We start from the raw sequence: 27,955 nt of genomic DNA, 5'->3' as shown, positions 1-27,955 counted from the left end.
ACAGGGATGCCACCACCCTGAGAACATGAACCTTCCTGCAGCTCAGGGAGGCTGCAGCTGTGGTGAGACAACAGAGCTGGCACTAAATGAACATGGAGCAAGAAAGGGACTTCAGGTCTTTAAGCAGTAAAGCTTGCCATGAGAGACCAAGGAGGCACAGCTCAAAGACAATGAAGTCCACCTTGCATGACACCGTCAGATGCCGGTTTTGGGGTACCTCTGTCAGCCTCCTGCTACAACAACATGATCTGGCTTTTCTCACGCTGATCAGAGGCTGGCCCCTTGCATGGCAGCAACACATCTAGTGTCTGTTCAGAAACAGACAAGAACAGAGAGCTGCAATCCAGGGCAAGATCTGGCCAGGCACACCACCAGCTGGAACATCAGGGAAGGTCTAAGGTGACAAAGACCTGAATGCTTTTGTAAGTTTCACGCAGTTGTCCAGGGCTTAGACTTGGCTGAAGGCCTTTCTTTGTTTTATGAAACTGAAGTTAAGAGAGAAGGAATCACACACTCCATCCATCACTTGGTAGAAGAGACACTGGCTTTAAGTCAACACAACTGTCACAAGTGCTCTGTGGTCTTCTGCTTACAGTACTGATCTGGTAGGAATAAAGACTTCAGTCTTAGTTTCTGCTCTGATATCTGATTATTTTACACACAAAATGCATCCACGTTTATTTTTACTTTCTTACATGCAAATTATAAATTTGGGAGTAAATCTAGGCCTAGGTCTTGCACTTACCAAAAAGGAGTATGGGTGCCTCACCTTATGCATACAGGCACTCCTATGCCTGAAGTTAAGGTACAAATCTTTCATTAAAAGATTTGGAACTTAATAATAGTTAGAGTTTTTCAAAGAAAACAAAGCTGATAAAGGTGTTAAATGATTCTGTGTGTTTTTGACATGCATGGGTTCAAACTGCAGCCTCAAACATAATAAAAGAAGATAATAAACTGATAATAACCAGTTCATTTTAATGTTTAAATAATGCATTTCTATAAGCTATCTGTAGCAAACTTACTTTGTTCCTATTCTAATTTCTTACACTGATTTTCATTAGGAGTCTGAAAGTAAACACTCCTATTTCATGGTAACAGCTTTTCTTAGGTTCCAATTTCTTATTTACTGTTATTTAAATTACATTCTGTGCGTGCACACACTTAAATAGGTATAATGCATGATGGGATAATGTGGCATGGAAGCTGCAGGTTTTGTATTGCTATATGTATTTGGCATTACTCACGGATATAAGAGCACACATATCAGAGACTAGAAAAGCAAAAGTTTTATTTTGCTTTCACAGATCAATTGTTTTAAGATGCTGGTTAATAAATAGACAAAAGCAATAAGATGCTGTTCATACTACATAACCTTTAGAAAGTCAACATACTGGAGAGCCTATTCAAAATATAAAGGAGAAACTGAATTGAAGAATTTAAGCCAAATGGAGACTGAAATATCAGGCAAACAATATTGTAATGATTAGTTTCACTTTTGACTCAAGAATAGAAACATTCTTTTCAAAAACAACTCACATTAACTTGTCACCCGGCTCCATAGCTTTTTTTTTTTGTTGAAAAAGGGATATTCCTGAAGATTTTTTGTGTTTATTAATAAGGGCCAGAAGGCCATGAAAACATGAAGGACATACACCTTGACTCCTCCTCTGCCACGTGCAATTAACAAATACACAGATTAGTAGTGGGGTAATTTATTTATCACATTTTTCCAATCACTCAAACAAAATAGGATTTTTAAAAAATTCTGTCAAGTAACCTACTTGACAATGTACTGACATTTAAACTATTGTTTAAATGGAAACTTGAACTAGAAATAGCCCGTTTTTTTAATGCATACCTTTCAAAATTGGTGTATTGGTACCTTCTCAGAGGAAAAAGTTAAAAACTGCAGTTATTTCTTGCCCGGTCAAATTCACTTTTTAAGTAGACTGCTGCAGCAATGATGTCTCATATAAAGGTAATAAAGTCTCCTACTCAACAAGTGAGGAAACAAACTGTAGTGTCTTTCATTATCTGAAAAGCAGTTGCATTTTCTGGGTGGTACTCCAAGAAGCTCCTTTGCAGACAACTGTCTAAATCTGTTGTAATGGTCTGACAAAGAGCAATGTTCAGGATAGATTATTTTTTTCATTTTCTGAAATAATTTCTATTAAAGACTCATAATCGGCGTATTCTCTCAGAGTTTGTATCATTTCATCTAGCATTCCCTGTCCTAGCATGAAACACTCAACATGATGCACTGATCTGCTTATCCTGTGGTCAGTAATCCGGTCCTGTGGGAAGTTGTATGTTCTAATCTTCTCTGATCTTCCTTTAGTCCCAATCTATCAAACAAGAAGAATGAGATTATCAACATCATCTTCACCTTTTAACAAAAAGGATGAAATATTGATTAAGCCTCTAAAGCAAAAGCTTTCTCTCCTATGATTATGCAAAATTTGTTATATAGTGCTCAGACTAGTTCAGTAATTGTAGTAATTGTTATCAAACATAAAAGAACAATTTTACTGCATCTTTTTCTAATACTGTTCTGGTTCTTCATACTTTAATGCAGTTGCTTTCACTAGATCTCTAGAATTTAGATACTACTGAAATTTTAAGTCTGGCTAATGTACCACCTTTATTGCTCAAATAGAATGTTGTGGTTTTTTTTGCTTTGTATAAGTCCTTCCTGGGCTCCTGTTCTTCTATATTTCCATTTACTACTTGCAATTCAACACAGGAGTCACCCCAAGAACATATGCTCATCCAGAATTGTATCTTTACTGAGTGACACTTACTTGAATCTTTCGAGCACTGTTTCTCTTTTTGGTTTCTTCTTCCAGTTTGGCATTGTACAGTTTAGCAGACAGCATTTGCATAGCCTTCTCTTTGTTTCTAATTTGAGATCTTTCTTGCTGACATTCAGACACAATCCCTGCCAAAAATATGACATTTAACACTACAGTAACACACAGCAAAAGGGTTTTGCACTTTCTAGGAGATTATTATATTACAATAAGCTGTTTCTTTCTTCAAAACATGTTTTGGACTTGGAATGTAAAAGTCCAGGCTTATTAACGTCTAATGATACATTTTGGAAGAGACATGCAGGCTGTGTTGTACAGGTGCTTTAAGCCATAAGCCAAGACCATCTGCTAGTTTTAGTTTGTAGGTTTTTTTTTCCAAACATGCAGGCAATTCGAAACTTTTTGAATCTAGAACACCTTTTTGTCACCATATCTTGAACAGAATTCTGTCCTCTCCACTGTTTACATTCTGCTTTACTGAAGTGATGTAACAAGTGCAGAATTGATTAATGTCTTCAATAAACATGAAGAAACGTGTGGCAAAAATCTGGATACGTGGAGATAAAAGAGCCCTCGGGATTACCCTGAGGCTGTAAAGCCTGACTAATGTTTGTGGTAAAGAAGAGGAAAAGTTAAAAAGCAATGAAAGTCAAGGCAGCTGTTGTGGATTGATCAAAAGGAAGTAAAAAGCTTAGGAACGGCAGTAAAAACCAATACGATAGCTAAAATCAGGTAGTATTTGAAGGCGTATCTTATCCCTCCTACGTTTCCTAACCTGAGCCCTGAGGACGTGCCTCCTAATTACATGTGTAATCTATGGGAAAGGAGCCAACAGATAAATGGAAGCTGGCATTCTGAGTAAACTCTGCAATTAAGACCAACATTTTAATATAGAAAGGGAGTAATCTCTCTTTCTTTCAGAGACTGGTCAAGAAAAGGTAAATAATCAGATTTTAACCCACTCTGTTTTTCAGTTTCTTTTCCATTATTTGAAAGCTTAAGTATAAAACTTTTCCATAGAAACCGATGAAGATGCTTTTGGAGTATTGTGCTTAATGGCACAATGGACAGCTTACCTACTGAAATTGGAGTGGGCACAAGATGGTGCATTTACAATACTATAAACACACACGAAAACTACAAGAAAACTCTGCTCTACTGTTGTCCACGTTTGAAATGGTGGTTTTATCTTCAAAAGAAATTTTGATTGCAGTTTTGCAATGTAGACCTTGTGCTAAGGAAAAAATGAAGCACCTGTTGGAATATGAACTATCCGTACAGCACTGTCTGTGGTATTGACATGCTGGCCTCCAGCTCCACTAGCTCGCTTTGTTTCTATCCGCAGATCTTTTGGATTAATTTGCAGCCTCATCTGTCATGGGAGACAGGAGAAAACAAAACAAAACAAAACCAACACATTTATGTTGTTCCTTTCTAGACAAATATAGTTGATTTATTTTATACAGCACATTCAGGCAAGATGAAAATTTTTAATGTTTATGAATGGTAGCTCGCATCCACTTACAAACATGTTAACAACTCCTTGTAGCCAGATTGGAATGCAACATGGTAGAAGCCAGGAAATCAGACAAATAGTAGTTTAAAGCATAACCATCCCTTAGCACTAGTCTTCCCCCTCTTCTGAAATATCTGCACCCTCTTCCAGCACAGTTAACCAACATTTGAACTTGACTAGATTTTTTTTAGTTAAAATGGAACATATTCTTATGGCTGGCTCTGGGATGGGGTGATGGTCTCTGGGAGGAAGGAGTGAGACAACTTCAAGAGATAATAGGAAGGAGTAACATATTTGACAATTTGCTAGGCCAACAAGCAACAAAGATCAAAACAAAGCTTTAACTCTAAGCCAGTTCTTTTTAACCAAGCAAATACTGCAAGAATGAATTATCACCTGTACACTTTAGAAGGAGAAAGTGAGGACACTACAAAAATGGGGAAGAGGAGGTGCTAAAAGAAATCTCTACGAGCTCTGTAAACTAATTCAGTCTTTTTTCACTTTTAGAAATGGTAAAGTTTTCTGCAAAACATGGAAGACACAGTGAATTTTCAAGTTATAGTGAAGTAAACTGCCAGTTACTTTATTGAGATTAGGATTATGAGGAAATCCAGAAATTCTTCATTTCACCCTCCTAGACAAAAATAAAACATAAACAAACAAATATGACTAAGTTTAAAACTAAGATTTAAAAAAAGTCCTCAAGAGAGAATACCAAGAGAGACAGAAAACACTTGGATATCCACAATGTGGCATGTAAGAAACATTTCTCATGTTTAATTCTGTTACACTAAGACAAATATTACCTCTGTGGGTTGGGGTAATATTGCAACAGTCATTGTGCTGGTGTGAATGCGTCCTTGTTTTTCTGTCTTTGGTACCCGCTGAACACGATGCACTCCTCCTTCAAATTTCATGTACTTGTAAGCCTCAAGACCTGCTATACTGGCAACTGCATGTCTTAGGCCACCTTAAAAACAGAAGAAAAACCATTTTAAAGCTGTAAGAAAAACTGTTGGTACTGTGCTGTTCTGTTTCATACAGTGTATTTAAGCATCATTGCCATTTGTTTCTTAAAATTATGAATTCACCATTTAAAAACTTTGTCAGAATTACACCAACGATGCAAGAAAACTCGCAAAAAAACAAAGCCAGACATACATACACACTATCTCAGGAATTGTGAAATTCTTTTTTAAGAGTCAAATTTAACTTCTTTATATACATAAATAGGTTGTCTAGAAACCACGTACATACATGTACATATACACTCACAAACCATGGTAGAGCTCTAAAACCAGTAGTAAGTTTACACAAAGATCAGATTTTGAAAGCTACCTTCAGAAACTATATCACTTTTCCATTGTTAGTTCAGAGCCTTATCACTCAATGGGAAAAAAACAGCTCTACCTAAAGGATGAGTATTATCTACACTCTTATTTCTATTACTTCTCTCCACATCCTACCCATGTCTCATCTTTGCTCTTTCATTTCATTTTCATCTTTTGCTCCCTTGGAGCAAGCAGAACTCCAACATCTCCCCGTCTTACCAAGACACCCAGCAAAACACTTGACAGCAATGTACTCAAAACCAGTATTGAATAGCTTGGAACTTGGAAGTAAAGCTCAACACAAGCATGGTTTTGTGACAGAAAGAGTTTGTTGCAGTAGTAGTTTATGGCATCTTGCTCTTCCTTGTTTGCTCATGTGCAAACCCTTCAGTCATGTCATTTTTAAGGATCAGAGAAATGATGGCACTATAAACACATGTAAATTTTCCCCCAGTTTGGTTTTTAATCCAGCTCAGCTCCCAGACCCATCACAGTGGATGGTGTGCCAAGGGAATGATTAGAGCCTTGAAATAGTATTGCTGTTGAAGTCTTGCAACATGAAACCACAGCTGAGGAAAAGAACTGGCACATAGACTAAAACAGTATTTTTGATAAGTATCTCTAGACAAAGGAAATCAACCATAGGGACAAGATATCAGCTTTTTAAAAGAGGAAAATGAAGACAACACAGAATCAGAAAATGCCCTGCAGACCAGGAAAAAAATCATCATCCAGAATGTAGACCTGTTTTTTCACCTCCATGGAGAAGGTTTACAAAATGTTGTCATTCTACAGAAATTTAACATTCCTTTATAACTTTACTAAAACATATTTCCTTTTACAGTCATGTTTGTGGCAAATAGCCTAAACTTCTTATTTTCTCTTTCATCTCACTTTTGTCCTTCTGACTTTAAATTTTTTATTCTGCTTGTACAAATCTGTACCACTTTGATTCAAATCCGCTGTTCAACATACCTAGTGCTTCACTGGTATAACTTATAGACATCATCTACTTTCAGTTCTGTAAGATAAATTCCTCATATTTAAAATATATCTGACCATAAAGCATATAACTTAACAAATAAGAGTATCTCTCAAAATCTTCAGTTTTTAACAGTAAGTTTCGTTCAAACAGGTACTGTGAAATCTTTCTACAGCTATGCAAACACTATTCAAATGAACAAAAGAGTTGTTCTTTACTCTTAAAGAATGTTATGTAACCTAAAATAATCAATGTAGTTGACTAATAAAACTTACTCCTTTACATTAAAAGCAAATAATAAAAAAGTCATAAGCAACTTCTGCACATGAAGAAGCCAGGCTATGTCAGGAGTAAAAATAATGTGAATGTCCACAAGGCTGTGGCACTACTGACAAGTATTAATTACGTGATAAGCAGTTCACTGCAAAAGCTAATGTTCTGTTTTTTCTCCTTCACTTCTGCTGGCATTAATACATATACCATGGGTACAGTCTGTCTACTTGAGCTGCACCCACATCTGTGACATGTTCAGGAGAGTTTAAGTTTGTAGTGATAACAATATACCTAGATTTTCAAGTTCCCAGTTTGTGATGTCCAGCTGTTTTCCTCCATGGAGTCCAATTTTTGAACCATCTCTCAATTCCTCAATATGTAATAGTGAATCAAAAACTGTATTTATGCAAAAAGGGTCTTAAAGCACAGAAAGACCCTCATTATTCTAGTGAGGGTAATGTAGCTCAATTACATGAGAAGCTCAATTAGGAGACTTGTGGAATTTTTTTTGTGAATTTCTATGTGATTGAAATTGAAAATGTTCAAGATACCTGAAAATATCATTGAGTGCAAAATATGGCATAAGTAAGCAGAAGAAGCATTAGAAGAATCATCACATTTCTTAAAGCTTGCTAAAATATCTCTGCAATTTTATTGTTGACTGAAAAGAGATCAGATTTTTTCTGACAGATTTCATATCCTAACATCCTAACTTTTCCCATTTCCACTTCAAATTTTCACTAAGAAAAAAATACTGAAAAAAGTATCAATACAGGCAACATTTCACAAGCAATCTGAGCTAGGAGCAGTAAACTGCACAAGTGCCAATCTACTGATCTATAACCACCATAACATATAAATTACCTCCACAGCAAAACATAGGTCAGCAAAATATGCTAGTTTTACTCACAACAGCATGGCTAACAGTAAGCCTGCAGACCTGTTGACATAGACAGACTTAGCAAATCTAGCCTATGAAGAACCGTGGCTAGCAATCTGTTGGTCAAAAACCAAAATCCCTGCCAGCGGCTGGGCCTGTCTCCATGTTTTGGATTGCAGTTTCACAGGTGGCTTAAGCAAACTGAACCTCTTGCTCCTGGAAAGAGGTTCTGGTTTTCTCACTGCCACCACTAGTAGCCACATGGTTCTTCTGCCTCCACCCCACCATGAGCATTTCTCTGCTTTTGTGCTGGATTACCTCAAAACTAATCTGAGGGGTTTTCTGTGCTGTTTTTCAGTTGGATTAACAGATGTGACTCTGCAAAGACACATAATCACAATTGCCAATGCAAAAAATCATCAGCAAAGATAGCAGCCTGATCTTTTTGAAAAAACCTTACACAGTAATTGGATTAAGCTAAAATTAACTAACATATGCCATAGCCTCAGTTTGTTGTGTAAACCTACCACTCTCCATCTTTGCAAAGACACTCTTCCATGAGATGCAGGGCAACAACTTCACAGCTCATCCTTACCAGAAGATCCAGTTTATCCACCTCCTTGCATTTAGCCCCTGTTGCTGCTTACTTTATGCTAGCTCTAAGGCTCAGGAGAATTGACTTAACACATTATTGTAGGTAAAAAAACTATCCTAGTTGTAAAAAGCAAAGTCTTTGTCAGTTTAAGTGAAAGGTCATCGAAACAGACGAGGAAAAGAAAAAAAAAAAAGGTAGGACTGCTCAGACAAGCAGAAAGGAAGAGGGAAAAAGGAAACAACATCTCCTTTTACTGGCATCAAGCTGTTAAAGTGATAACCTGTGAAATTTTAGTTGAAGTCCTTAATAAATAATTAGATCTCGTATCTCTCCTCCCAAAGTCTTAAAATTCCTTCACTATGCTCATCCATTAGTTGTTATAAATGAGCTATACGCAAACATCCCATTTTCTTACACAAATCCTCAGATGACATTATTTCAGATAAATTCAAGACATTTTAGATTAAACCTCAAGAACAGTCTTAATTATACTGATCCCTCTCTGCCAAGGGTTCCATAATAAACAGACTTTCAACCTACCACCAAACTGATGTATAAACACTAGAAACATTAAACAACTACGTAGAACAGCATATCCAAATAAAATGTATGTGTAATCTGCATTCAAAAAAAAATAAAGCTAAATCAACATATCTGCATAGCTTTCTGACCTTTCACTAAGCACTTTCATTTGTACTTTTTGAAACTACTGAAAGACAAATTTATTTTTATCACTTTAGTATTTTAATAGTACTTCTGAAATGTAATTTCATTCTCAAATACAGAAGCTGAAGAAAATTGTACTCAGACATTCAAACAATCTTCCGCTTCTAAAATTAAGTTAGTGCAAATTAGCTTCCTGTAGTCAGGAAATTCAAGTGTCATATGAATGAGTGTTTCAACTTAAATTAAAAAGTTACAAAGATTAATTATTGTCATTACTGACCTATTTCACTGGGAAAGTATTCTAATATTTCAAATTTCCACTTTTTATAGGCAGCATATCGTTGATACATATCAAATATCTCCGAGGTGAACAGCATGGCTTCCTGCCCTCCAACTCCAGCAGTTACTTCCATTACAAGATCACTCTCATCTGTTTCTTCCGAAGGAAGCAAAAGCAACACTATCTGCGAATACAAAAACACCCAGCTAAGACTTCCCTCTGACACTGCTATCTGTAACCAAGACAGTAATAAAATGCCAGACCTGTCTGTAATTGATCAAAACTACATTCTTCTGCACTAACTCCTTGGTTGCCCAGAGGACAGGCTCCTCGTGCCTCTTGCAGTGAAAAGGCAGCACTGAGGAAGAGGTGGGGGGATGCTGCACTGACAGAAGGCTCCCTGTGTCTGTCCACAGTCACAGGAGCTACATCAGTCTCTGTAAAGACCTACGACACTTCAGGGAAATTTTCACCCATCAGGAGCCCTGAGACACTTGCACACCACAGGATACATGCCAGTTCTTGCAAGACAGCTGAGCGTCTCCCTTCCCATCAGATTATCTTTTAATGTGGTCTCAACTGCAGAGCTAGGACAGTATGGATGTTCAGGAAGACAGTACTTCAACAACAACTCAGCAGTATTATTCAGTTATTTATTTAAAAAGGGAGAGCTAGCCTTATATTGATCTGTAGAAGAAAGATACACAACTACCAAAAAAAAACGTATCACAATTTTGCAAGGTGGACCAAAACTCCTGATGATTTACAGATGCTTTTCAATCATCTTCCTTTACCAGTGTTAAGTGATGTTTCTTTCCACAGAGAAAAACTTCTTTTGGCAAAATCATAAGTATTTATAAACATATTTATAAAGTGACTGTTGTATTGTTGTTGAAGGAATAAAGTATTTGACAACTCCAGCATCTACTTCACCAGTAACATTAGGAGTATGTAAGAGTTTGTTTACCTAAAGATCATTATTTTGATATTAAATAAGATGGATACTATGTAGAACCTATACAAAGTAGCAGTCTAAAGTAGTGACAGAGTATTAAACTATTTAAAAAACAAACAAACAAACAACCAGTGTATGTGATACTATATAAGTTCAATGTTTCCAATAGATAAAAAGCTGGATATCCATAAAGGAATACCCAGACAAGACAAACTACAGCACTGATACTACAGAACTGATTAATATTTATTGATTCAAAGAATTTCAGACACAAGTAGGCAGTTACTTACAGGCTGTCTCTAAACCATCTGCATTTTTCATTTTCTTTAGATAACAGACACTAGTTGAGGAGTATAATTGGCAGTGAAGGGCAGAGGAGAAGAGTTTATCATATAGATCTTATTTTGATGAGAAGACAATGTAGATTTGTTAATGTAGGAACAGGAAGAAAATAGAGGGTTTCAAAGGGGATCTAACCTGGTGTTTCAGTTCAAGTATCTCTTCTTCACAGGAGGAGATTTCCTTCTCTGCAAGCTTCCGGAAATCTTCGCTCTCATCTGGAATATTTGAGTATGGTTAATCCTCAGGTTTATATCAGTGCCACTCTCAGAAAACCTTCTGAAAAATAACTACATGAAGAACTTACTCTACAAACAAACAAACAAACAAACACACAAAAAACCCAACCATGACCCACCACACAAACCCCCCACCAACACATTAAACCCACCAGAAAATTTTATTAATAATATGAACTGTAACAAAGATGAACAGAGTGTTCAAAGACAAACATCAAGAGTGTTTTATTATATTATTCAGATATGAGATGTGAGAATATCTGAAATACAAGAAGTTCCACTTATATGTTAAAAAACAAAAAAAAAACCAAACAAAAAAACCCAAACACCAAAAAAAAAACCCCACCAAAAAAAACCACCAAACCATCCAACCAACCAACCAAAAAAAACCCTCTCAAAACAACCACAACAAAAAAATCAACACACCAACCCAACTACAAAACCCAGCAGCTGCTGTGCTGGTGGTCAAACAGTGTCATAGGTTGCCTAGAGAGGCTGCAGAGTCTCCAAGTCTCTATCCTTGGAGGTATTCAAACCCTGACGGGACACAAGCCTGAGGGACCTAGTTATGGTGACCTTGTTTGAAGAGGGGGTTGCACTGGATGATTTCCAGAGGTTCCTTCACACCTCAGCCATTCTGTGATACTAAGAAATTACCTTCTGTATTTCACTGTGCCAGGAACATCAAGGATTTTAAGAGCACAGCAGCCCCACAATTGACACTCCCCATTACAAGGACTCTTATTATTCTATGCAAAATTTTTGAAGACAGTAATAGTAATTTCAAGAATTTTATCTCTGTCAATTTATTCAAGAACAGCTGCAAGACTTCTAACACATCAGTAATGCTTTACAATTAAGACTTGCTCTTCTGTACTACAGTTTCGATATGTACATATATATATATTTTTTTTTTATGGTCAATATCAAACTATACCCACCTCCCCCCAAAAAACCCTGTATTTAACTAAACCTCAGCATCTTAAGCAGCCTCTGATTTGCATTGATTCAGCTCACTCACACAGAAGAAAAAAAACAGTACACCCAAAAGGGAAAATGGTACACACAGTGAAAAAGGGGGAACTGGGCTGGGCACAGAGACACATAGCAGCAGCAATAGGAGGAAAAGAAAGATGTCATACTTCTTGAGGTGTAAAGCAAGTTTTAAAATCCGTTCATCTGAGACGGGATGTGCACTTTTACAATACAGCCACATGTTTTCACCACTGTAAATGTGCCATCACAGCAATTTTAAATTAAACTTTTGGACTTTACAATTCAGGTTTAACATAGGTAATTTAAAGCCCTTCCCTAATCACTTCTGTAAAAAGAAAATAAAAACGACAATCATGCATACATTGGTTTAAACACCAAGCATGCTTCACCTACAGCTGGCTAAAAGCATGCATGGTTGACTAGCTGACTAATTATAAACACGTAAACTTGATCATCTCCAAGTATTTACATTTCTTTACAATAACTACTGACTGATCAAGGGCTGATAACTAAGGCCAACAGAAGGAAGGATAAGAATTAACGAATTATAAACAGAATACAATCAAACCTGCTATTAATAATTCAATTATTAAACAATTAAGAATCTATTTAATAGTTGAATACGCTAAGGTACAAATGTAATATAAGCCCTAAAAATCAGTTAAAATAATATATCTGAATATTTTGAAATATGAACTATAGAGGTGTTCAAAGTTACTGACTATGCACTTGTAATTACTTCACTTTGCTGAAGTTCTAAGCTTGGTTTTGATGACACTGGCTTCTTCAGCAGGTTCTGAAAAGAAGGGGGAAAAAAACTCCTCCATTCAACTTCACTCACTTAGATGGGATCATTGATTAATTTGTCCTAAATGTACCAGATCTCCTTTTTCAATCCAAAGTGGGAGAGAAGGAATAGAAAAGAAAAAAACCAAACCCAAAGACCAGCTGTTTTCAGACAGTGTTTGTCATCTCCATTAGCTGAAATAACTTATTTAAGCAGTATTTAGAGAAACAATAACTATAAAGCGATCTAGGGAACATTTATTTAATGATCTAGTGAATGTTAACTGATTTTAAAGTACTGCTTTTCTGCATTTTGGTTTCCAACTGCTATGAAAACAAAGTTTGATTCAGAATAAAAAAGTATTTCCTGCTTGGAAAGACTAAAAGTGTGCGGCTACTAACACCATACAGACCTAAATCACAATGAGGGGGCAGCACGAACAGGCACCAAGGTCTACGACTGCTGGAACGGAGGCCCGAAGGCTGGCGTGCTGGTCTGTCTTGACAGCACGAAAAAAATCCACAAAACACCCGAGTTTTCTATCCCTGATTAATTGTTTTTAATTTATTTTAAACAGATGCCATTACGCTGCTCTTCCTTCAACTGCCAGCGGCTTCCAGACCGGCGAACGGCCCTTTCCCGCTCCCCCGCGGCTGAACCTCCCCCCTGCCCTGGAGGTTTCTCTGTTTCCGGTGACGGAAGCCACGAGGAAACCGCCTCACGCTTCACCAGCTGACGGGTTTGGGGTTGGTTTTTAACCCTCCCGCCTTTCAGCGCCCCGCGCCAGCACGTGCCGCGCCTTCCGCATGCGCGGCCGCCTCCGCCCGCCCGCCCTCTGGGGACGTTCCCCCAGTCGCGCCGGCCTACGCGTCACCGCCCTCCTCCCCGCCCCCGCCCTCCCCCGGCGGCCCGCACCTTGCCGCGCCAGCTCCCGCGTGTCGCGCAGCTCCTGCTCCTTGTCGCGCAGCCGCTGGATCCGCGCCGCCAGCTCCGGCCCCGCCTCGCCCCGCGCCCGCGCCTCCAGCAGGCGGCGTAAGGAGGGGGCGGCGAACAGCTCGTCCAAGCAGGGCCAGGCGCTCAGCCCGCGGCGCGGCTGCCGCGGACATGTCCCCGCCGCGCCGCTCCCGACCGGTGCTGCTCGGGGGCTCCGAGGGGGCAGCGCGGCGGCCCGGCAGCCTTGCGCCGCGCGAAGAGCTCGCGAGAGCAGCCGCATGCCCGGCTGGGCCCGCAGCTCGGCCGCGCTTCCTTCGCCCGCCCTGCCGGGCCCGGAGACACCCAAACGTGCTCGGCCGCCTCCCTTCCGGGTTTCCGGAAGCTGCCGAAGAGGCTCGGCTCTGATTTCAGAAGCAGTCGGGAATTATCGGGGCTCTCCTGGCGGAAAGGGGCGAAGGGGTTCGGCTAACTTCGCTTCACGGGGCTGTGCCCTTAGGCCGGCGCGCTCTGATTGGCCAGCGCTGGCAGGGCAAAGGGGCGGGGCTCGGAGGTAGCCGGGCTCCCGCACAGTGCCGCAGGAAGGGGGGGCGGGTCGCACACTGTGCTTGGAGCCGTGCGCCCCCTGGCGGGTCGCAGAGGGGCTGCTAACGCTGCACAGAAGGTGGTGGTTGGGTCTGGTTTTTATTCTCACAAAACAAAAAAAAGGCCCAAAACCCCAAAATCTCGCCAAATCCTACATAGCACAAGTTTAAGGCGCGGCTGCTCCGTGTCCTCCCGCAATGCGGCCAACCTCCGGGGCTGCCGATGCGGGAGGGGAAGTGGGAGGTGTCAGTCGCGGATTTGGATATCTAGGTTACTCTTACGGGTCTTTTTCTCCCACTCCAGAAGATTTCAGGATAAAAGTACCGTGAGGAGAAGGGGGAAGCTGCAAACACTTGTGGAAGGTTACCTCCACGGAAACACAGGTGTAAAATTAACCATTTGGAGGAAAAGAAATGCATTGTCAGAAGAAGAAAAAAAGGCAATTGAAAGAGCCTTTACATAGAGGCTAGTGGTGAGAGTGAAAGACTACCTATTTACAAAATACAGATCTGAGTACAGTGTCTTATGTCCAAGTTCTAAACTGGGATGCAGTGAAGATGCAGTCATTTAAGAAATGTGATGTGATGGATGTTGTAGGATGATCTTGACAAATCCCCTCTGGCAGGCAGGCAGGGTGGCATAGTAACCTTGTTTTAGATAACGACATTAATGAGATTCTTGGCTAAACTCAAAACAGTTTGAAGAAGATACTTTATTATAAAAATGTGCAACTATCCATAAAACTTTATTAGGCGGTATCTTATATTACAGTAAATGGAGGAGTCAAAGTCAGGTCTGCTGTTTTTCTGCCCTTGTTCATGTCTAAACAGAACCAGGTAATCATACTTTGCAACTAAATTACACTGATGGAATAACTGTAACTTCCATTATGATACATTAATAAATCATCATTTTCATGCATGTAGTATCAAAAGCAAGAGTAATGCTTGCACACCTAAGTACTTTTGCTAATCACAAATGAAAACTCGAAAGTTTTGTTCCATTGTGGAAATCCAAAGGCAATACACTCAATGTGAGAATTTGTTATTCACAATGTTAAACATTAAAATGAATGATGGGATAAAAATGTTTTCCTGTGATTATAAATGCACCACTTTGAATAAGGTATATTGGCAAAATACAATGTAGAAATAACTTACAAGTGAAATCACACTTGAAGAGTGTTATGGAGAATGTGTAGTCTGTGCGGCTAGTCTGGCACTGACAAATGGCCCAGGCCATTGGCTTATGAAATCTCACCCACTGAAAGCTTCCCTTGCATTCACTGCCGCCTGCCTGTGAAGGTCCCTGAAGCCTTCCTTCAGAAAGGTAAAGAAAAATGATTAAATGTATGCATTTAATAGACTAAGTATCTTTGGTGTTCCGTAACAATGAAAGAAATTATGAGAGTCTTAACAGCTGTGTAAACTCTGCTTGTAAGAAAAGTATGCAGAACTCAGGAAATTTAGAGTAAGGAGGATTTAATGTAAAGCTTTTGAGAAGAAAAATAGGTAGTGTGAGTCAGTGAATGATGGGCAGCCTTTGAATCACCTGAATTGTAGCCCTGTTTTAAATCAGAAGGATTAATTTCCACAGAGTGAGTTTACAGGTAAAGGAAGGGGCAAAATCTGGCGTTTGGTATAGAATTGAAGTAATGTCTGGTTTGGTTTGGTTGGTTTTGGTTTTGTTTCCTTGTTTGTCTTCCCTAGCTGATTTTGGCACCATTATTGCTTTTTTCTTTCATCCCACAAATGTCACTTCTACCACCAACAGAAGTATTCAGGACCTATGTGAATGGGGCTGATGTTTTGTCACTGCAAATGTACTCAGGCTATAGGTGAATAGGACTGGACCTTTGTCACCGAAGCCATGTCCCAGCATGTACTACAGTGCTGCTCTTGGGTCTCCCCAAATAGCAGCATTAAAGGCTGAGAAAAACCTTACTTTGTAGTTGGTAGTTAGACATGGTTCAAATCAACTTGGAGCAAACATTGCAAATGTCTGTCTACATGGAACCCTGATTTTTTGCTTTGTTGGATTTGATAAGGACTGGGGCTGTTGTTGGCTGGGTTGTTAATACTGCCAGGAGCAGCCTCACAGACATTGCAGAGGTGTGAACTTTACTCCTTGTGGTGTAGTCTCGCTGAAGTTAAAAGACTTTCTTGCATCAGCTTTGATTGCTTTTGAATTGGCTTTGCAGAATACTTATGCTAAATGTCTTTCATAAGCACTTACTGCATGCAGAAGCTGCCCATTCCTGAGCGGGCTCAAGCGTGGTCAGTCCAGCAAGCTGCTCACTGAAAGAGCCTCCCACCTGTTTCAGATACTGGTTCCACAGGCGGATGCTCCTTGTGATTGAATTTGCCGCTTGGGGGAGCAAGTCTGGCATCAGGTGACAGCTTAAAACCTGACTGTTTAAGGCAGAATGTGGGTCTTCCCTATTTGCTTGGTTTAGACCACAACCTAGCAGATACTTCAGCATACTTTCAGTTTAAAACAGAGCTATTTCTAGCTTAAATCTGGTTTGTGTCCACTCTGTGGTGTCCTGTGAATGGATCCTGTGGACTCCACAGGTGCTCCAGAAAGCAGTGGGATGGCTGTGGACTTGGCTGTGCTACGGCCACGATGCTGCCACAGCTGCCTGGATGTGGCTGAGTAACCTGCAGCACAGCCACCCCTGTCACCGACCTGGCTTTTCTCCATCATACCTTCAGTCTCCTTCATACCATACATGCCTTCAGTCTAACTGAAATACTGTTGATTTGTTTTGTCCTGGGTGTCCCAAATTACTTTCAGCTTTCAGTTGACTGTAAACAATTAAGTTGAGCACATGCGTAATACAACATATATTGGATTTATTTGAAACCTAGAGGTCTTAGGAGTGTACCCAAGTGCTGTGCTTATTTGCGGCTATTCAGATTTAGGCTCTGTTTGACAGAAAAGATTAGACACTAGGCAAAAGTGACAAAAACATAACTCACTTTCTGTAGTGCACTTGCTATATACATTCTCATGAAAAACTGAAATACAAGTTAAATACATACTTATTTTATTCCAGGCTATTGAATAAGTGTATTTAGGCAGTTTTTCAAAGTGTACTGTACACTGCATGCACAATAAATCAGTTTAATAGCTTGACTGTTTTACAATTTGTGTTCAAAGAATAGTATGATAGGCAATGAGATCATGTTATGGTGTGATTTGTTGTCCATTTGGACCATACCCATTTTTAATTAAAAAAATTTGGGAAACCCAGATTGATAGATGAAATGTATATTAATCATTTTAATATGAGCATTTGCTCCCAGAAAGAAACTCCACTTTATGTTCAATTTTTAAATCCCTCCAAATAGAGGATTTAAGACAAGAAATTTTGAACGTGATTTCATTGCAGTATTACACTGAAGATTTGTGTAATATTTTTCAAAATGACGTAACAGTTTCCAAATACAGATTTTGGAATCTTATGCTAGAAATCAAGATAATATTTTAGGGCCTGCACATTTAGCTTTAAAAGTGTCCTTGAAAGGATGACTTGTCTATGTTGACAAGAACTTCTACCTGTGTGAAGTATCTTATAAAGATAGCTTATGACTAGCAGGTCACCATCAAATAGTAACATAAAGAATATTCAAGTCTACATTTGTAAAGACTTATGCATGCAGTTTTGTCTCTTACACATTGTTTAGATGTGTGGACTAAATGTATTGTGCCTCAAACTCCAACAAACTTGAAATTACGCTATGTAAATATATACATATATGATGCTGTATATGCCTAGTACCACAGTAAATATAACTGTAATCAAATGATACTAGACGTATGTAGGACCATAGTTAAATTCCAATTAAGAAAAAAAGCCAGAAAAATGCATTTTTCTAACAGTATTTCACAGTAGAAGGAGGCGGTCCTTTCTCACTGAATCTTCCCCCCTCAGGATTTGTAAACATCATAGTTATTTTTCTATCAGTATAACAATTGAATATTTTATTCATAATGGTAAGTAGCTAACCAACATGAATGAAGTTATCATAACACAATAACACTTTCAGACAAAACACGTATTTATTAAAAGAAACATTTATAAATATTTTGTCTTGCATTTTAAACTACATTTTCATAAATAACAATATTTAAAAGTGCTGAATATGGTAGGATAGTCAGCAACGCCACTGTAAACAGATTTCTTTTCCACTTTGCAGATTTTTTTTAGATCCCATTTTGTCAAACACTACAACAGTTAAAATATTTGCATAGGGAATAGAGAATAGCCCTTTTAATCATCTCCTGAATTCTATATAAATTACAAAACCAAATGAGTTTAAGAAACAGTTCATTAAATTGTTCGTATATATATCCAAAAAAAGCACACAGGTTTCAAGTAAAAAGAATGATTAAAAAATTCCCCAGACTTGCTCTTTGAAGCATGTTCAATAAATTAAAAAAATGAGAGGTAGTAAAACAAAGGAAAAAAACAAGCCCCAGAAAATGAACCAAGACCTGTGTCCTACCAGTTGCTGTATAGCAGCAGACCCGCCTTGGCAGCGGCAGCTCCAGCGGGAGCCAGCACTGGAGTAACTGGGTGGTTGGAGCCAAGTGTGTTGGGACTGGATTCTGCTCCAGGACATGACTGCCAGACCTTCCAGTCCCATCAAAAGCAACAGGCTTACGCCATGTTTCATCCTGTGTGAGAACCTTGCCTCTCAACTCTAAGACCAGAGTGGTCAGTATTAAATATATATATATATACACATACAGACATATATATATATATTTAACAAGTATTCAAAGCCGTTTCTTGGTAAATTTTTAGCAGTTTGTGAGGGATGCTAATGCTAATTTTGCTTGTCTATGGTAGCTATGAAGATGGGTCTTTTTAAGTTCTGAGTCACTGTCTCTTTACACATCAAAATGCATCCTAAAATTGGACAATTTTTGATAAAAAGGCGAAGCAAACACTTATTAAAAACACCATGGCAGCCAAGTGACGGGAGTACCACGCTGCCTTAGATCTGATTAAGGGCTCAGTACAGGATTCTTTACCCAGGCAAGACACCCATTGCATTTCTGTAGGCATTTTCCTTGGGTAAGGACTGTAGGTTTAGGAGCCCTTGAAGTTTGGTTTAATATTACTCTCCAAACTCCTTGTTTTCAAGGAGTTACTCAAAATCAATGAGGCTAGAAGCTAAGACTTCTTTAACCCACCACCTCATAAAACATTACTTTGTTTAAAAAACATTTTTTTACTGGATATAGCTTTTGAAAAAAAATCTTACAGGACAGATGCAGTTCATCAAAATGTTCTAAAATGCTCTAAAATGCTACATGTAGGCAATCTTTTATACAATTTCTTTATTCAAAAAACTAAATTATCAAGCTTTTTGTGTTTTGTTTTTGTTTTAGTGGTTTTTTTGTTTGTTTTTGTTTTGTTTTTTTCTGAAGTACATAACATTATACAACAGTGTTAGAACTGGATAGCCAGTCTTTAATAAATCAATTACAGTATCTGACATCTGAAATGTACATTGAAAATCTTTGTTCTTTTAACAATTAAACAATATCAGCGCATAGATTGTGTCACCCAGATATGGATCCCTTTAAGTCGTTTGTGCTTTTTTTTCTTTTTTTTTCTTTTTTTTTTTTTTTTTGACATTGCAAACTCTGTAATGAAAATGCCACAGGTTTGGCAGTGAACAACCAGAGGAATCCTCCACTTGATTTATTTTAAATAAACAGTGATAAATAGCTCTTTTTTCTGTACAGAAATATTGGCTTCAAAAAGTCAGTGTATTGTACTCTGTAGAGCATGTCGAGTAATGCTACACCTTAAAAATTGGCTTTTTTCAGTTAGTGATGTTAAAAAATGCAAGCCTCTTTCTGGTTTGCTGCAATTGTTTCTATGTACCATAAGACTGTATTGCACAAAAAAAGTTCTTAAATACAGATATAATTTATGTTATTGGATTAAATATTGCAACAACTAAGTGGTAGGTGAAGCAGTTTTACCTTGCACATGCACTGTGAGGATACACAAGGAGACTGTTCATAAAACTACAAATACATCAATCTTGACTGCAGTAGGGTGAAAGGAGTGTGAAACAAATGTATTTTGGCAAATCCATTGTTCCCCTCCCATGCCATCTCGAGCAAGGAGGACCTTGATAAAAATGTAGACAGAGACCATAATATGTATTTGTTTTCTTCACAGTAGCCTGAGTAGTGCTAAACTGTAGTTCTCCAGGAACCCAGCTCCAGATGTTATTAAACTACTTTTCTTCCATCCCACCAGCCCCCCAAAAATCAAGTTATTCTATTTGAAAACTAAAACTAAGTTTCAGAAGTAGAGCCTGTAATACTTTCAACAAAAGACTTATAAATCTGAGAGTTCAAAAACCTTGGAAAAGAGTCTCTGTGCATTAGAGTGTATATCTGGAGTTGGGCATCTTCGTACATATGAGGGCTGGGATCCAACAAGTTTCTGTTGATCACTTCTCTCACCCGGGAATCAAGACTAACCTGAAGAAGATGAGAACATACTAATATTAAACAGTAATATCTAAAGTCTGTTATATGTATCTTTATTTCACGGGGCTCCACAGAACATGCTGAGTTTATCAGTTTATTCAGTAAATGCTCTGTGCTTCTTTTTCAGAGTGACCAGACAATTACAGACTGAGACCATGAACTATTTCAGTTTTGACTTGGTCTTTGCATGCATCTTAAAATCTGTCAGATGAAGCACAGCTGTATAACAGAATAAAAAAAATGCAACTAAATAAAGTTCTTCAGTAACCCGGATTTCCCCAAATATGTTGTCTTACCTTAATAATTTGTACTTATTTAAAATTATTTCATCAAATGTGGTCCTGGTGAGACCACATGTGGAATATTGTGTCCAGTTCTGGGCTCCTCAGTTCAAGAAGGACAGGAAACTGCTGGAAAGAGTCCAGTGCAGGGCAACAAAGATGATTAAGGGAGTGGAGCATCTCCCTTACGAGCAAAGGCTGAGGGAGCTGGGGCTCTTTAGTTTGGAGGAGACTGAGGGGTGACATCACTAATGTTTATAAATATATAAAGGGTGAGTGTCACGAGGATAGAGCCAAGCTCTTCTCGATAACAACCAATGGTAGGACAAGGGGTAACGGGTTCAAACTGGAACACAAAAGGTTCCACTTAAATTTGAGAAGAAACAACTTCTCAGTGAGGGTAACAGAACACTGGAACAGGCTGCCCAGGGAAGCTATGGAGTCTTCCTCTCTGGAGACATTCAAAACCTGCCTGGACACATTCCTGTGTAGCCTCATCTAAGTGCTCCTGCTCTGGCAGGGGGATTGGACTAGATGATCTTTTGAGGTCCCTTCTAATCCCTAACATTCTGTGATTCTGTGAAATGAATGTTGAATTACTTTCATTCAGAGAGCTGATTTTTTTGTTTGTTTGTTTTTCTGGCCATTTGTGGTTAAATCTTTAGGAGGTTCGATATTTTCTCAATTTTTTTTCAGACACTACACTTGTTACTTGCAAATTACCCAGTTTTATATCATTTTTATCGTGTTATTCTCCCCATTAATACTAACTATTTCAGATTTGTTCTTCTTTTCAAGACCCTTTAACAGCCAGCAATTTTCAGAATATCGTATATCCACACTGAAGTTGTTAGCAAGTTTCCACTTTAGCTCCTCATTTACTTTCCATTTGTAATAAAATCCTGCACCTAGGCAGAAAAGGGCATATTATGCTTGAGATGAATTCACAGATGATTTTAGAATATCTTTTAGAAGTTTGAGTGAATGTACAGCTTATCCATGGCATGCTCTAAAACCAGTAAAATTAATGCCTTCTGGATTAATCAAAAAGGCAATAGCAGGGAAGCCCACTGGGGCCAGCAAGGGTTTACTCACTTAAGAAGAAAAAGGTCAAAACACTGAATAGAGAAATACCAAGCATAGATCAGTTAAGCTACTGTGATTTACACCAGGTTGCAGCCTGACTACACAACTCTGCAACCATATAAATACATAATTATATTGTCTGAAGGATTGAGTTCCACCCTGGAAAGCTCCACACACCAAGATAGCTTGCTATGTGGAGCATGCTCCCAGATGTGACAACTCAGAATGATACAGGGAATTAACTAATTAACAATTAACTAATTAACACTTAAAGAACTAACACTTAAAGAACTAAAGACCTAACACTTAAAGAGCTAACCCTTAACCCACATCACAATTGCCTAGCCTTGCTTAGCTTTGTGTAACTTATTGTATGGGAAACAGGACTTCACTGATGACTTCACAGGCCTTGCAAAGATAAAAAAACCTTGGGCGCATCTTTGGTGCATCCTTGGTTGAACCAGATTAGAGAAACTTGGGCACAGGACAGGAAATACGCCAGTTCTAACCACCTCAGCAGTCTGAGTCCAAACCAACTCATCACACCAGGCCAAAGGTGACCGTGTACAGAGAAGAAGACCCAGGTTAATGATCACTGCGTGGGCGCAACCAGGAGGAGCTGGAGGTGGAGACTATGGAAATAATTTCCTGGAACTCATTGTAATAAGAACTGCCTTCTCAGGGACAGGTTATGAGTATGTATAAGCATTCCTAGAACTTTCATGAATATGTAACACTTTACTGCATTTAACCAAGCTCACAGCTACTGGAAATTTGCATGTCTTAGGTAGAATTATTCCCCCATGTGTCCAGAGCTGTAAATAAACATACCTCTTTACAATCTCATAGGTCATAAAGTCATTTCTGTGGCTCAAGAACACGTGTGGATGTGTGAGCTTGTGTGTTTGTATATGTGGTGAAACAAAATCTTTGAAATACAGTGGTATAGCATGGCATGGTGTGCTGTGGTGTGGTAGTGAGGTGTAAATATACATTTTTATTACATCTTCAGTACCAATTATAGAATCAGGCATTTTTAGTTCGTTGGCACATTGGAGTGTGTTACTGCCACAACAGGAAAGCTCTTTCTCCTCCAAGATTCACTGTTACTTGGTTATTGGTCACAAGGCCCAACTATGATGCAGCCCAGCTGTGAGTAAACTGTTGCCTGCTCATGCTAGCAAACTGTACTTACCGTTCAGGTACCCTCTCTGTGAAGAACACCCATAGTGCCTGCTTGATACACACTTTCTATCTCTGTGCTGATGGTCAGGCCTGCACGCAGCACCTGGGGTGCAGTGTGCATCCCCCCTGTCCACCTCTTCTACAGATGGGCAGCTGTCCTGCTTTGCCCACCATCAACAGCCTCCCCTGCTCCCCACCCCCGTGCTTCCCCCTCCCGTGGGCTTACAGGGCTGTCTGTGCAGCCCCACACTAGCAGAGTTAAGGAATCCATCCATCTGAAAGTGGCATTCCTTTTCTGGGATGTTTTTCAACTCAGGCACTGTTTCTGATTGAATTTGTTGTCTAATGTAGCAGTGTGAGCAGGCCAGACTGCACAGCAGGAATGAACAGAGCGGGGAGGCTGCTCAGCCAGTGGCCACCAGCTTTTAGATAAAAGAGCGTGCAGGGGTGTAGTGTTATGGCAGTTTTGAGAAGCCGTGTTGCAGTCATGTGTCTTCAGAATTTATTTGCACAGATTTCAATCTTAGGCCATTGCATTTCTGTAGCACAGAAATGACATGCTAATGATTTAGGCAATTCTCCCCGACACACATGCACATGCATAGACACAGGCATGTATCTCAGCAAAACCATTTTATGCAGCTAGCTAATTGTTTCTTCATTATGAAATATAACAGCTGGGTTAAAATATCAAATTTGGTAGCATGTGTTTGTTGGGGTTTTTTTGGCCACTGGATATAGTAAAACTTACTTGCATTTACAGAGTGAAAAAAAAAGGTTCTATTAATTCACATTGTACCTTTCATTAGAGAAAATATGTGATCTCTATTCTAATTTAGATTCTTCTCCCAGCCAGATCTTGCAGCAAATAATACTATAATGATTCTGATTTAAATTCTGTAATTTTGGTGCCTTTTCCCCAGAAGTACACTTGCATTACTTACTTTCTCTCTGGCAGGCATGTGGTGTTACTAAAGAAGCACACATATTTCGGACCCTTCTGTTTCTGGAGCTTCTCTTTTATTTCTTTTTTATAGAGAGCTTTGAGGTGTTGTGGCCAGTGGTGCCAAGTGGCTTGGTAGGTGTCTACTTTTTCTGTCCCTTCCTTTCCTGATTTAACATCCATACTAAGACTTTAATCCAACAGATCCGGCAGACTTTCAGGCCCCCATCTGGCAATTCAGGGTATAACATTTCTGCTCTGGAATAACAGAAAATGCAAATGAGACATTTACAGCTTTACCTCTTTTGGTGATAGTATAGAAATGTAATCTTCATATATAAGTCTTGCTTTTTCTTCAATAACTTTCTTGTTATGTTCCTTCTTTAGATCTTCACATGCGAGCCAGAAAAGCAGGTTCTCCTCACTGTACTCTGTTCGAAGAAACTCTCTGAAAAGGTTCCTCCCAGCTGGTGTTTTCATCATCTTGTCAAAATTCTGAGCCCAAGACAAAATTTCATCTGCAGTAGGGTTTTGGCTGCAAAAGCAAAGTATAATTACAAATATGCTTCTATTTTTATACCAGTGTTTTCATATATTTATTCAAAAATTTTCCTTTCAACTGCACTTTAGTCTAGAGTTAAAACTGGAAGCAACAAGGCTTCAGCCATTACAGGGGAATATTGTTCACTTGTGCATTCATTATCTCAATAGCTCATTAAACGTGTTTAATGTTATGAGACATGCATTTGGCTTTCTACAAGTTTTCTACCACTGTTTTTAGTCATCAGACTCAAAGACAAAAACCCACAACAGCACTAAATTCCTGCCTCTGCAGTTAACAGAGATGTGATTTCAGGGATCTGACAACAGACTTGCTTTCATGAGGGGTTTAGATGACACCTCATGTCCCTGTCTGCTTCTTATGGTGTTTGGCCAATCACTGGCCAATCAATTCAGCCACATGATTTGGTTCAGGAAGGACAAGAAAAACAAAGAGCTCTTGGCAGCCAAGAGCATACTAATGAGACCCAACAAAATAGCAATTCAGAGAGCTTTTAAGTTAGCGTATTTCTCTGTGCTTGTACCTAAGGGTTGCTAAGATTCCCTCTGTTTAGTGCTATTGACCTGAATGATGATCTATTGGCACGAGATGTGATGGATGTTGCTGGCAAAACTGGACAGCGAAGGAATGGGAAAATGTCGTTATTCCCATTTTCTGAAGGAAATTATTTGTGGCTTTTAACAGTGGATGCACTGGATAAATGATCAGAAAACTAACTTGCGTCACTAATTCATTAATGTATGAATGAATAGCTTGAGGAGGTAATACTCCAAGCTACTTAGCAACAATTAAATACGGTTTCCAACTTAATTGTGAGTGCTCATTCTCCCCTTCCTGATAGTATCCAACATAAGAACTTTACTATCCATTGTTAATAGCTTCTGTGTAATCATGTGGCACAATAAGTGACATTTATCCACATGATTCTTCTTCAAGTCCATTTATCAACTCTGTGTGTAAGGCAGACTAGATGATGGGAAGCTATCTGTGATAGCTTTTTGGCAGTCCAAAAGGTCTAATAAATGAGGAAGTGTTTGAGATTTAAACCATCCAGCAAAATCATTGTAATCTGAACCAAAAAGCATAAACACACAGATTTGAAAGAGAAAACTCTTTAGGAGGAGAGTGAAAGGACCCTGCTGAGAGACTGAGACGGAGCTGACAGGCAGCCTGTGCACCCTTATTGTCTTTTGGGAAGCTCTCTTCACTATAGTATTTTGTGGAAATTTCCAGCATTGTCCTCTCATAAATGACCATGAGTAGCAATGAAGACAATGAGTTGTTTGGGTTCATATACTCTAAAGTTAAGTTTCAATTTACTTTTTATGGGATTAGATGACTCAAGGCCACAGATAGTTTAGCATTTTCCCCAACACAATAAATATGGACCCTAGCTTTAGACAGAAACAGAAGCTCAGACTTTCAGTGTGTGTTAGCCTTCTTCCAAGGTATGTGTTTCCTTGGTTAATTCAGGTAAAACCATAGTCCAAGCTGTTTTATGAGAGGTAACTACATTAAAGATCTGACTGTGAAGTACACTTTTGCCTGTTAGTTTTTTTCCTTGTCTAAGTAAAGAGAAAAAAATGATCCCTCAGGTAGAGGAGGCTTCTTATAGAGACCATAGATCTATGGAACCATGCACACATCTCCCATTCCTCCTCACCATTGCACAAATAAGAAACCATAAGTAAACCTAAGTTATGGAAGTCTCTGTTGGGTTTTCATTCTCAGGACAGATTTTGCTTCATTTTGCATAGAAATTTTTGGAGGTAAAGTAATTAAAAAGACATTCCCAAAGAATAAAAGCCAAGGCAAATCTTGACATCAGTTATAAGCAAATTGTAAACATTTACTGGACAACAGTTTGACCAACTTACCATTCTTCTATGACTTGGATACTCTCCATTTTGGTCGTATGTGTTGGTCTTCCTGCATTGTCTCCTCTATCTTCATTCCTAACAGTGAGGCTGCAATGTAGTACAACACTTTATTTTGTCTAGAGAAAGTTGATTTAAAACAATGGCTATAGTAATGCAAACTTTTAAAATATATCATGTCATTTTTTACCCTTGATCCCAAAAGCTACAACCAGACTTTGGAGATAAATGTTTGATGACTTTTTCCCTTAATTCTGATGAATGTTAATTAACAGTTGCTACTAGCATGTGTAACTTTTTTACAAGCTCCTAGTTAATCTGCTGAAAGATGGACATAAACTTAGAGGTTGCTTTTGGACTTACTTAGTAAATCGAGAATATTAGTAACAATAAGGGCAGGCGGGATAAGCATATCTGATATGGACATTGATGAGGCTTTGGTGCCCCATCAGTTCTGGATGGTTGTTCTTTCTTTATGCATGTTCCCTTTTTTCTTTCCAGGATAAGGTGGTAGTAGATAGCTCGGGTACAGAACTTAGCATGTTGCAACTCCTTATGATTTCCTTCTCTGACTCAGATTTGTTTTTCACTCCAAAAAGTAAAGCTTACTGGCCTGTCAACAGAGAGATACCCATTACCCGCATATTACCAGAAGCAAGGAAAAGAAAGACTTACTTTATGTAAAGATGTGTGGTTGGTTTGTTGGTTTGTTTGTTTGTTTTTTCTCTTTTGAGCTGCTAACTAGCATCACATATTTTTTCTGTAAATATCTTTTTAATTGGATTTGCTTTAGTGGTAGCAATTTCCTCTGTGTGTTCTCTCTGTGAATGTTCTGGAACATGGTATTGACACTGACAACAAAATTCCTGATAACTACTGAAATAAAGCACATTTTGAATTACATAAGTACTCATATAGGAAACCTAGTTGCAATAATTAAGCTTACGAAGTGGAACGCAGTAAGAATATGGAGATTTCCCTTCATCAGGTGTTCCCTGCATGTCCAGTTGAAAGAAAATAAGCAACCAAGCGAAAAAACCCTCCTCCCAATCTCAACAGAGCTCATATTTCGAATGTTGAGTATTCACCAATTCAACAATTGAGTATTCACTTCTGCTCAGCTCTAAGAAGAAATCCCAGCTTTGGGACATTTTTAGCACCAATAACCTTTCTTTCCAGACCCTCCGCATTTATGAGTTTCATCAACTCTTTTGCAAGTGTTTGGCAAAGTTAATAGATGATCTCAAACCCTCTTCTGGAAAGTGGAAGTTTAAGCTCCCAGCTAAAGCAGAGCACATATTAAGACTTAAACATTACAAAGACGTACAC

General features: G+C 38.8%; 2 protein-coding genes across 3 annotated transcripts in view; both read right to left on the bottom strand.

Moving 5' to 3' along the window:
* Positions 1 to 1,550: 1,550 nt before the first annotated feature.
* Positions 1,551 to 13,945, bottom strand: MTRF1L (mitochondrial translation release factor 1 like). The gene is made up of 7 exons (XM_080342741.1): positions 13,568 to 13,945; positions 10,769 to 10,848; positions 9,337 to 9,520; positions 5,136 to 5,299; positions 4,068 to 4,185; positions 2,805 to 2,941; positions 1,551 to 2,348 (listed from the first exon to the last, which is right to left on the bottom strand). The coding sequence occupies exons 1-7, from the start codon at positions 13,863 to 13,865 to the stop codon at positions 2,133 to 2,135; spliced, it is 1,197 nt and encodes a 398-aa protein (XP_080198867.1). The 5' UTR covers positions 13,866 to 13,945; the 3' UTR covers positions 1,551 to 2,132.
* A 6,549-nt stretch (positions 13,946 to 20,494) lies between these two features.
* Positions 20,495 to 27,955, bottom strand: part of RGS17 (regulator of G protein signaling 17) — a gene marked incomplete at both ends in the record, with an annotated part of 29,842 nt that continues 22,381 nt past the window's right edge. The window contains 3 exons of one of the 2 annotated variants that reach the window (XM_080340867.1): positions 20,495 to 20,683; positions 24,488 to 24,722; positions 26,627 to 26,716. In XM_080340867.1, the coding sequence (XP_080196993.1) occupies positions 20,495 to 20,683; positions 24,488 to 24,722; positions 26,627 to 26,716 (514 nt within the window). The remainder of the gene's footprint in view (positions 20,684 to 24,487; positions 24,723 to 26,626; positions 26,717 to 27,955) is intronic. The other variant, XM_080340868.1, reaches the window with a different exon arrangement.

This window comes from Nesoenas mayeri (genome assembly GCF_963082525.1).
Source record: "Nesoenas mayeri genome assembly, chromosome: 3".
NCBI lineage: Eukaryota > Metazoa > Chordata > Aves > Columbiformes > Columbidae > Nesoenas > Nesoenas mayeri.
This window is presented reverse-complemented; position numbering and strand designations above follow the sequence as displayed.